An 11,133-nucleotide genomic window follows, 5' to 3' on the forward strand; every position below is an offset into this window, starting at 1 on the left:
GTTAATAAAATTATTGTTACACATTACATAAAAAAAATTAACATAAATTATTATTGTTATCAATTAATTTAACTAAAATAGTAAACTACTAATATTTAATTAACATAAATTATTATTTTTTCCAAAAAAATCATAAATTATTTTTTGTTATCAATTAATTTAACTCATAAGTGGTGATTTTATTTTTCACTTTAAAGAGTATCAATAATGGTTCCTTAATTCTCTGTTGTGCCTCAAATCGCCAATCTATTTATCAAATGAGAAGCATCTTACTAATTAATCGATATGTGTTTCAATGTCAATAAATGATGATATTTTGATATTACATAATTTATTTATTTTAAAAAGAAGTATAAAATATGTCTTGTCTGTGGGTGTACTAGTTATCTCTCAAAATGTAAAGTTCTTGAAAGTTTCTCCATATTAGAATGTCACAATATGGATAAAAAGAAAAAAGAAGAATGTCACAATATGGCACATCTATCTAATCCAAGAGTTGTAAAAAGTTTTCTGCCACTAGGCCATAATCTGGACCACATGCTCGCAGGCGGATGAGCAGTGGCCTCAAGAAGATGTTCTTTATCGTCATTTAAAGCATCGGCATCAAGGCTTACACCGGGAGCCTCTCCTTGCAGATCCTTACCACCAGCCTCAGAAATCTCCCCTGGTTTCTTGTCAAACAATCCCTTGAACTGTTGACGAGCTCGTTTATGAATTTCCTGCAGAATCCAGCCACGTGCATCGGTTCAAAAACAATCGACTGATAAGAAACCTTGGTATTTGTTTGTTCACATGATTATAAGCGTTCCACAATTGAGGCAACATTTAATTTATACTAACCTGCTCCTCCTTTTTCAGTTTAAGAAGAGCTGCGTTGGCGGTTGCTTCTGATGATTTGTCAACACTCATCATCTAAAGAGTGGTTCAAATATGAGATTATAAATTACTAAATGACCGCCTTTTGACCACACGAAACATTTCAATGATGTTACTATACCTTACTGAAATCTGCTCTAGCTTCTTCAAAATTACCGACAGCAATGTATGCCATTCCACGGCGGTACAGAGCTTTGACATGAGCTGGGTTGGCATCTAATACCTTAAAAATGCAGAAATGCATTTAGTTGGTTATTTCATGAGAATGAAAAAACTAGCTCCCAAAAATAAAAAATAAAAAGGTAGCCACCTTCTTAATAAGAATCCAAATATGGAAAATATTCACCAGATTACAGAATTATATCCAATACAAGAGTTTCTCTTTCCCATAAAACATAACATTTCCACCATATAGTTTGTAGGATTACCTTGTTGCAGCTTTCAATTGACTTCCTGTATTCACCCATTTTCAGCAAGCAGGCAGCCATGTTCAGGTGCAACAAATTCTTCAACCATTTTGAACAAATAAATAAAATGAACTCCTTTCTGAAGATAGATAATATTGCATATACTATGGACTCATTTGGTATGCAGTATGGGATAAGGTGTTATTTATTTCACTGGGATGTCTTTTACATTATAACATGTTAATATCATGTTTGGTAGAATGTATCACGATATCTGTAATATGCAATTCATTGTTTGCTATATTGTATTAAACTTATATATAATTAATAATTGCTATAATTATGATTTGTATTACGCATAATCACTTAAATCAGTATAATACTTTCGGGCTTCAGATTTATCAAGGTCCTTGCATTTTGTACAAATAAGATATTAGGATGTCGTACATATATTATGCACCCTAACCATCCGTACCAAACGAGCCCTATGTGCAATTATAATCAATAAAATTCTTTGTAATACATACTCTTGTGTCTGAAAATTCTTTTCCCTCATCATCATCTTGAGGATTAACATGATTAAATTCCCGAAGCACCTGCATACCAGTGTAAGTCACGAAAGGCAATCCAAATCACTCATGTAACAGTATGCTAGTCAGAAATAACTCAAGGGGTTCAACAGCTAAAATAAATAAAAGCGAGAGATATTCGGAATAGTTGCTGCTCTAGAATGCTTGAAATAGAATTGAGATCATTACATGTTCATATTTTGCTTTGGCAAGTTCATATTTGCCTTCTTTGAATAGCCTGTTACCCTGAAATACGCAGAGAATAACAAGTAAGAAGAAATATGGGATATTTACAATGTTAAGAACAAAAGCATAAAATTTTAGTCTAAAATGGCATTTCATGCTCAGACTACAGAACTGCAGATAATGTTGATTCATCTGAAATTTAGTGGAAGCAAGAAATAAAGCCCAAAATCACATCTTGTATGGGTGATTCTCCATCAGCTACCTGGGACATTCACCAGCTTGTGAAGTTGTGAGGTAATGAAGGATATGAATAAGAGAATATCACTTGGGAATTCTATCAGTGCAGTTCATCATTAGATGCATCAGTACATATCTTCTGATTGTACTAAACTTTTCTAAGCCTACCGCAAGCAGGTCAGGAGTCATAACTCATGGCGATAGCTGATTCTGACGGTATTTAAACTAATATATTAAGATATGTAAATAACATACAAGAATTTCCTTCCCTTGCTGTCTACATTTTTATATTTGTTCTTTTTCCCTTTCTGTTTTGGGCAGAAAAACGCACTGGCAAATGAGAGAGTTCTCATTGAGTAGTCAAAAAACATATACCGTGCCTTTGATCTTCTCAACATCATCCATTATTTCTCTAAAGTTGTAACCTGTCCAGTCCTGCAGCGAGGATTCAATTAGCAACAATGTAGATAATTGGGAAAAACAAATTCAGCCAACCGAGAACGCAAACTGACGGTTAAGCTAAATACCAAAAAAAATGTTTATCTCAGAAGGATATTACAACAAACAAGAAATGCATTGCGTAGTTTAATCATAATTCATAGGTTTCTAGACATGATTCGGCTATGGTGCAAAATTTTGTACTGATAGCGTGTAGATCAGCTGTAGATTTAGGATTATCTTTATTTTATTAGTTTTTGTTAGTTTCATAGTTATCTTTTATTTTTCGCAGTAGTTCAATTATTTAGGGTTAAGTTATTTAGGTCAGACTCATGGGCTCCAAGTCATTTAATTGGGCCTCAAGTCATTAGGTCTATATATAGTTCTTTACGACTTAGGGTTAAGGATATCAGGGGATCATTGTTTAGGGACAGCAATAGCTGTAGGGCAGAGATATTTTTCTCTGAGGGCCTCGCAGGAGGAGTTTATATATCGTATTTTTATTTTCTTTCTTCTTTCTTCATCTTCACACGCCTTTACTCTATCAAATTGGTGCGGTGAACGATGGTTACTACGCGAAGTACCGAATCTCGTTTGGAGGATGTAGAGAAGGCGATTGGGGAATTGTCTGGCGTCATTCGGGAGTTGCGGACTTTCCAAGCGTCAACAGAAGCCCGCCACTCATCCATGGAGACCAAACTTGATGCCTTGATGAAGAAGTTTTCCATCTCTGTTGATAGTGATACTCCACACGACGAGGAATCAGGCGGGAGTCACCACAACGAGGAGGAGATTTTACCACCCATGCACAAGATGGACCTTCCAGGTTTTGATGGGTCCGATGCACACTCTTGGTTGGCTCGTGCTGAACAATATTTTTTAGTGCACGCTACGCCCACTGATCAACGCGTTAAAATTGCACTCATTGCTATGTCCGGTTCTGCCATGCCATGGATACATATGTTGCTGCGACGCTGCCCTACTTTGACTTGGTCGCGTTTTACTCGCGAATTATTGATTCGTTTCGGGGATGGGTCTGCTATTAATGGCTTTGAAGCTTTAGTTACTACAAAGCAGACGGGGACTCTGGAGGAGTATATTTCTGCTTTCGAAGCTCGAGTATCCCAGCTGCCGGAATTCTCGGATGAGCAATACTTGGGTTTTTTCCTCGGGGGATTGAAGAAGGAACTTCGCATGATGATTCAGGACCCGACTATTACAGACTATTCTGCTGCTGTCCAGATGGCAAGAAAGCTCGACTCGGTTTGTACTCCACAAACGAGTTCTCCCTCTTTTCGGGTTACCACTACCCCGACGCCTCCATCACGGTCTAGTTTCCAGCCGCATTCTTCCCCAGTCAGACATCACAGCCCTCCACCCACGACGAACACATCATTGGTTGTCTCCCACACGTCGTCCGCTTCTCCGACTGCATCCCTCACTTCGTCTGCCCCTCCCCGTAATTTTCGCAACATCTCCACTGAGGAGTACATGAAACATCGTGCAGCTGGCACTTGTTTTCGTTGCGGCCTGAAATTTGGGCCGTTGCACCGCTGCCCACCTAAAACACTACAGGTCTTAATCGGTGACATGGAAGATTACCCGGGCAGGGACCTAGAGAATTCTGAGGATACCGGGCTGAAGGAGGAAGTCCCATGGGGTCATGTGAATCAGCAACCGCCTTGAGGACAAGGCTGTTTCGACAGGCGGGCAATTGATAGCGTGTAGATCAGCTGCAGCCTGTAGATTTAGGATTATCTTTATTTTATTAGTTTTTGTTAGTTTCATAGTTATCTTTTATTTTTCGCAGTAGTTCAATTATTTAGGGTTAAGTTATTTAGGTCAGACTCATGGGCTCCAAGTCATTTAATTGGGCCTCAAGTCATTAGGTCTATATATAGTTCTTTACGACTTAGGGTTAAGGATATCAGGGGATCATTGTTTAGGGACAGCAATAGTTGTAGGGCAGAGATATTTTTCTCTGAGGGCCTCGCAGGAGGAGTTTATATATCGTATTTTTATTTTCTTTCTTCTTTCTTCATCTTCACACGCCTTTACTCTATCATGTACCCACTGTATTCATCTTGGATTTTTCAATTTTATTGTGTTTTCATAGTCATAGTGTGATACTTAGTCCTATAATCATGGATCAGAATACTTTTTTAAAATACTTATGCATTTCTACATTCCATTAAACAAAATGTTATGCCTATGAGGCTCTTCAGCTATCCTTTTCTAACTATGTTTCATTACCAAAAGAGGAAAAAGTAATACATCTCCTCTAGCTAGTTTAAAAGTAAATTTACAAGGCTGCTTCCCTCAAGAGAGTTCCAAAATATTCTTCATGTCCTTCAATAGTCATAATTGAAAGACGATATTTCAATATGGAACGCATGGTCTTAAGTCTGTTACCTTTTGTTTCTCATAATCAAGAAGCTCAATCTCCCATTGCACATAAGCACCTTGAGGTACTTCAGCTGGCCTGTTCATATTAAAGAAAAACAAAATCTAGGTAAACAAAATATTCCATATGCCGCATAAGCACTCAGCGTAATATCTATGTATGAGCACCGGTATGCCAAAGTTAACCTTGGAAACTTATCGTAAGCATAATCTGGGGGGCATGTAACAGAAGCTATCTCTCCAGGTAACATCAATCTTGTGCACATTTCAAACCCTTCTGGCACCTATTGAAACCAGAAGTAAATCATAAATCATTTACATAAGGTTTGAAGAAGTTTTACATATAAGTTTAGCTTTTAAATGTGTGGCTTACAAGGCCTTCCCCTGATCTGAACTCAAAAGGCTGACCATTGCTATCAACTCTTGTATCATAGAAAACAGTTTTTTCTTCATTGAGAAGCATTCCCTTGTAGTGGACACGTAAAAGGCTGTCATGAAGAGGGCAATCCATAGGAAATTCACCTAATATGGAAAATCATCAAAGTACATAGGATAAAAGTTTAGCAAATTGAAATGCAAAGGTAATGCTCAACTAAGCAAAAAAACACATATAGTAAGAAGTTGGTAGATGTAAATGGCTTTAATTACAATTTACATTTGACTTTATCTGATCAACTGTAAAACATGCATCTGTATAATATAGATCAAGGAAAATACATAATCACAATTGAACAGCACCTCTTCCGTCATGCAAACGGCGTTTTATCAAGCGCCCATCCCCAAGGACATCACGGACCTGCAAATCCAAACCAAGTCATCTCAATGAACTTTACAGTAAAAATAAGAAATGCACTGACTAGAGTCCCACCCCCAAAAAAAAAAAATACACACACACACACACAAACACCCCCAGACACAAATTTTGCAACTAACTTTTCCTAAACAAGTAGAAATGAAAAGATATGTTATTGAATATAACCATGGATCTTCAATATTGATTGGTGTTAGAATTATATATATGATAGAATTGCATAGGTTATTTATACGCTTTCCTAGTTATTTTGGGACACTTGTGTATATATAGGTGCTTTGATTAGTCCATCAATATGGAGAGAAATTTTTTCCCGTCATCATGTTTCTACCTTTGAATTGCCAGTTGGCAATGACATCGTCCTCAAGATGGTAGCTTTAGTTCAGAGTCTTTCTTTTGAACAATTATGATGAAGCTGAACATAGATTGTCAATTTTACCTGAACAAAATGCAGCAACTCCACTTCAAAGTGGACTTCAGCAACACCGTCAATGAAGGGAATCAGAGGGCATTGAGTTAAGTAGTCCTTAATGACATAAATTACTGCTTTTTCTCCTCGTGTCATTGTTCCGATTCCCATCTCAAGACCCTTTGGTATCTAAGCACAAGAAAGGAAAATATAAACAGACCTCAGATGTGTATAATTATCTTTAAAATTTTGGATGCATCGAAAAACGTTAGCAAGTTTTCATCAGAAATATACATAGGTGTCCATTTATTTTGATGGAAAATGAGAGAAAACATATATTTTCACATCTTTACCAAAGTAAATGCACCCACAAAGTATAAGGTCAGAAGACAAAAACAATACATGACCATAAAAACAGAAATGTGCTGCTTACTTCAGATTTACCAAAAGTGAACAAAAATGGTTCCCCATGTGTATGAGAAAAGATCACGTTTCCATCTCCAGACTTCCCTGATATCCTACTCCAAATCAAATGCAAGGTAAATAACTAGTCAAGCCAAATATGCACAGGAACACAATGAACCATTATTGAGTTGATAGAAGGAACAAATATGGAAATAAGGAAAAACGAGAGATAGCTTCGCTTCATATCTCCCAAAACTGAAGAGAAATTGATTAAAAAGGCAATTCTTATACCAAGCTTTAACTTCATAGGGCTCTCTAGGTTGTTCCCAACCTTGTCCATCTTCCTCTACCTATTAAACAGATTACGATCAAAACAAACAGGCACTCAACTTTTCTCCTCATAATTATGTTTTAAACATCTTAAACAACAAGTTTTCCAAGAAAATTTCAATCATCGCATAAGTTTGCTCAATTAATACTATCTTGTTGTACGATTGTGAGAGTCTATTATTTTGTATAAATGCTCAAATGTCATGTAATAAGAAGTAAGGCATCATCTTTATGTTAAGCAATAGCAATAAAACGTAAAGTCATGAGAAACTTGGCAACAAGGTATAAGCAATTTTATAATTACCTTCTTTAAGACACCTAAATCTTCAGTAATGGCCTGAGAAAATGAAGGAAAACGTCCATGAGGTTTAATATTTTCCACGTTGAGTATCACATGACAAAAATTATAGGAAATGTCAAATTAAAATCCATGTTAGAATAGACATCAAAGTTAATGTGACAATACTCAAAATGTCAACTGAGAATGAAGTTGCCAGGCAAACAAATTTAGTAGCTTGAAAACTGTTTGAGCAATGAAAAGATCCTCACATAAATTAGTATGCGAACAACATCAACACCACCACAGAGATATTTAAATCTAAGATCTTTGAAAAGCTTAGTATAATAACAGAGTATATACCTAACAGATTACAATATAAGACAAGACTTTAACAATATTTTTATGGAAACAAAGGGTACAATGCTCTAATACTACAAGTTTTAACTAATTGTGAGATCTCATTATTCAATTGAGCAGAAAAACCAACGCGGTCTGTGAAAACTTGTCTCACAAGAACTCGTGATAAGCTAATCCATTTAGTAAAAAAAAGTAGGACATTCTAACCTTGACTTTAGAGAATTCAATCAACTCAATCTCAAAATGAAGTTCATCATCCTTGGGAAAGCCATCAGCAATAGAAACAGGGCAATCCTCCTCACCATAATGCAGCTCAGGTTTTACCTTGAACTGAAACCAAAGGTATGTTATCATCCAGTGCAATCTGAACAAATATTCTGGTTACTCGACCCACCAGAAGTGCAGAACTAGTAGTAAGTTTTGTACGCTTTAATTTTATATGCCTTTTTATTCTCATAGGATAGGATACATACTTATCACACAAGTCTCACTGACAAGAGAGACTATCACAACATTCAGTCTAAAACCAGAGTGATACATTTCAGTTACTCTACAAATCGTACACATGAAAGAGTGAAATAATACACATTAAGTTATAAATGAAATCAGCCAGAACAAATTCTAAAAAACTTACCATTGCAACTTCACCTTTCAACATTGTAGGAAAGCCTTCTAGCAATCCCAATATGATCTTACTTTTGCCCAATACCTGTCGTTTTGGAATACCAATGCCTGTAGTCAAGAGAGGTGACAAGTAAGACAGTCTCTTGCCATGTCAACATAAACATGAAAGCTGAGCAAATATTAAGTTTAGCTTTAACATGTGATCAAAGAGCCACTGCAAAAATAACCTTGAGCAACACGGAAAGAACTATACGAACAAATGCTAAACAAAAGAAGCAAAGAATAGCTATAGCATGAATTGTAAGGCTCTAAGTATAATCAAGTGAACAAACTCCGATCCATGGTCATCTAATTCAACTTATATATCTTTACATTGTAATTGTGAATATTCTACAAGAACTAATTCAACTAGAACTAGGACATAACACGTAACAATAACAAAATCAATCCTACTAGAAGAAATAGAGATGCCTCTCGCCTATCTTGCCACCTTTTATGCCTACGATTCTATAATGTAAACTCTTTCCACACTGACGATAACAAATGCTAAACTCACCTCCAGATTCAGCTCGAGTCGACTCAACAACCACCCCATCTAGTGTCCGTATTGTACAGTGATATATAACCTGCAGAAAGCATCAATATTTATTAACTCACTTTCATTTCTCCATGGTTGAATTTTCACGAGCTACTATCACAACACTGTCAACCTGATCACCCTCTGTTGGTGTCTTTTCACCAGCTCCAGGCCTTATCAAAGCCTTCATCAAACTACCAGGAGGCATTTTCTTTCTCCTACATATAACTAATCCTTACTGTTAGCTAACTAAAATAGACACTGCTAAAAATTTAAGCAAAACAAAAAAAAAACAATCAAATAGAAATAAAATTTGTTCTCACCTTTTGTCATCTTCAGAAACTGGTTTTTTGTTTTGTTGTTTGAATTCTGGCTCTGATTCCTCAATCACGGCCATGTTATCAATCCACCAAAAGCAGGAGAACTCAGTTGAACTCGCGAATTTGACTTATTTGAGCACAATTTTCTGATTCAACAGAATAATTGAAATATCACCTAGGGTTCATTGTTTTAAGTTATGATTTTGGATTCTTTGAGTAGATTTTAATTTTGGTTTTATCAATATTTTTGAAAAAAGTATCTACTACTTTATATTGTACATTTCAAAATATATAATCATATCTTTTTTAATATATTCATATTTTGTCTACTTACAAAATATGTTAATATTTATTTGCTTTAGTATTATATGAAACATCAGTTTCTAACATAAATTTTTTGGCGCCATTTTAGACAGTTATTTTTAATGATGAAATTATGCAGTTTTTTTCCGCTTCACATCTTAAACCACAAAATCACGAATCTGCTGAAAAATATCAACAAGGATGTCGTACAGATTTTCCTCTCTCAATTTTTCAGAAACCAAATCCATCATCCATGCAAAAGAAACAATTCAGCCTTTCTCCAAAACACTGAACAACTAGAACTTAAGTTTTCAAATCGAATTATACCAAGAAATCTTCTTAGAAAAAAAATAAAAAGAAATTCAAAATTCACCAACCCACAAATATGTACAATTTTGAATAGCAGATAAATATAATAGGATTCAAAAATCGTAGATGGAGAATAACGAGAAGAAAAAAGGATACTCGAAGCCCTAATTCAGTTACCTGGATGTAGTTGTGAAAGTCAGACGAAGGCACCCACGCGGAGCCGCGGAGGTCAGAGAGGCGGACTGATGCAACTGTAGCGGTAGTGCTGCTTTTCCGTTTTGCGGCTGCTAGCGGAGAAGACGGGGCGGGTTAGTCCTTGCGGCGGCAAGTGAGAGGCGAGGCGGAGGGAGCAACGAAAATGGGGGACGTACCGCACTACATCTGCTACCGGAGAAGGCGACGTGCGGCGCGGCGAGTGAAAGGTGAGAGAGATGCGCAGCGATAAAGGCAGAAAGTGAGAGAGTCGGAGAGAGCGAGCGAGACAGAGCTAAAAGGGGGGGGGGGGGGGAAAGGTTTTCTGGAGAGAGAGAGAGGCGGAGATAACCAAGAGAGAAAATTTCTAACGTATTGATTTTTAACATAACGTCGGTCTAGCCCAATTTCAAATTTTCAATGTCGAAAGTCTTGCACCCAGCAAAAATATTCTATAATAATGTCTACCTTTCCATTTCTTTACGAATTTTAACATCCTCCATCTGTCACGAAAAGAACTTCCTAGGAGGGAGTGGCACGTATTTTAAGAAAAAATATTATTAATTATATTGAGAATAAATTAAAGGCAGTTGAGTGTATTGAGAGTGTTGAAAAGGTATTATAATTAATATTGAAAGTTGTGAAAAATAAAAAATAAGAAAAATTATAAATGGTGGGGTTAGACCAAAAATAGATAGGAAGTTTTTTTATGGACGCACCCGTCGTACGGTGCGAGCAAAATACTTGTGTATGCCTGAGCCAGATAGTACACGCTCCTACGTCTCACAACAAGAAATAAGTCTTAGTGGCAAGTGTAGGGTCGAATCCCACAGGGAGTGAGGAACCACTTTGTTCTCCAACGACAAACTGAGGTGTCACCGGTCTCAATCTGTATACTCTGCACAAGAAACTAAACAAGATCAATAATAACAAAGGGGTGAGGTTGTTCGGTTAGGTCATAACTGTTGTCAACATTCTTTTCGGTCATAGGCATACTGATAATCCGTCCATGATCCATATAATCCCAAGGCGTGGCCCAAAGACATTGGGGCGTTTCAAGGAGTTATACTTCACACTTGGGATGGTTGAGTCCATTGTGG

At 36.7% G+C, this 11,133-nt stretch overlaps 1 protein-coding gene across 7 annotated transcripts; it reads right to left on the reverse strand.

Annotated features, from left to right (window-relative positions):
* Positions 1 to 314: 314 nt before the first annotated feature.
* On the reverse strand, positions 315 to 10,455 carry LOC131004939 (peptidyl-prolyl cis-trans isomerase PASTICCINO1-like). Of its 7 annotated transcripts, none has more exons than XM_057931699.1 (22): positions 10,213 to 10,422; positions 10,019 to 10,125; positions 9,233 to 9,375; positions 9,043 to 9,127; positions 8,889 to 8,958; positions 8,343 to 8,440; positions 7,916 to 8,038; positions 7,376 to 7,408; positions 7,033 to 7,091; positions 6,770 to 6,854; positions 6,367 to 6,525; positions 5,855 to 5,912; positions 5,490 to 5,638; positions 5,303 to 5,400; positions 5,126 to 5,195; positions 2,651 to 2,710; positions 2,042 to 2,098; positions 1,811 to 1,879; positions 1,305 to 1,382; positions 998 to 1,099; positions 841 to 912; positions 315 to 719 (listed from the first exon to the last, which is right to left on the reverse strand). In XM_057931699.1, the coding sequence occupies exons 3-22, from the start codon at positions 9,304 to 9,306 to the stop codon at positions 465 to 467; spliced, it is 1,854 nt and encodes a 617-aa protein (XP_057787682.1). In that variant the 5' UTR covers positions 9,307 to 9,375; positions 10,019 to 10,125; positions 10,213 to 10,422; the 3' UTR covers positions 315 to 464. The 7 variants fall into 7 exon arrangements, with proteins under 7 accessions (XP_057787682.1, XP_057787684.1, XP_057787683.1 ...); XM_057931701.1 differs by having other exon boundaries at positions 9,043 to 9,137; positions 9,233 to 9,284; positions 10,213 to 10,381; XM_057931700.1 differs by having other exon boundaries at positions 9,043 to 9,137; positions 10,213 to 10,381.
* Between the last annotated feature and the right edge of the window lie 678 nt (positions 10,456 to 11,133).

The sequence above is a fragment of the Salvia miltiorrhiza genome, unplaced genomic scaffold (assembly GCF_028751815.1).
Source record: "Salvia miltiorrhiza cultivar Shanhuang (shh) unplaced genomic scaffold, IMPLAD_Smil_shh original_scaffold_471, whole genome shotgun sequence".
Classification (NCBI taxonomy): Eukaryota; Viridiplantae; Streptophyta; class Magnoliopsida; order Lamiales; family Lamiaceae; genus Salvia; species Salvia miltiorrhiza.

Bases quoted from the DNA above. Each gene is read 5' to 3' on its own strand.
- LOC131004939 (XM_057931697.1), bottom strand. From the start codon at position 9,306: ATGGCCGTGATTGAGGAATCAGAGCCAGAATTCAAACAACAAAACAAA. The intron at 7,092-7,375 runs GTAATTATAAAA...TCTGTTTAATAG, and splicing joins ATTTAGGTGTCTTAAAGAAG to GTAGAGGAAGATGGACAAGG. The intron at 6,526-6,769 runs GTAAGCAGCACA...TCTTGTGCTTAG, and splicing joins TCACTTTTGGTAAATCTGAA to ATACCAAAGGGTCTTGAGAT.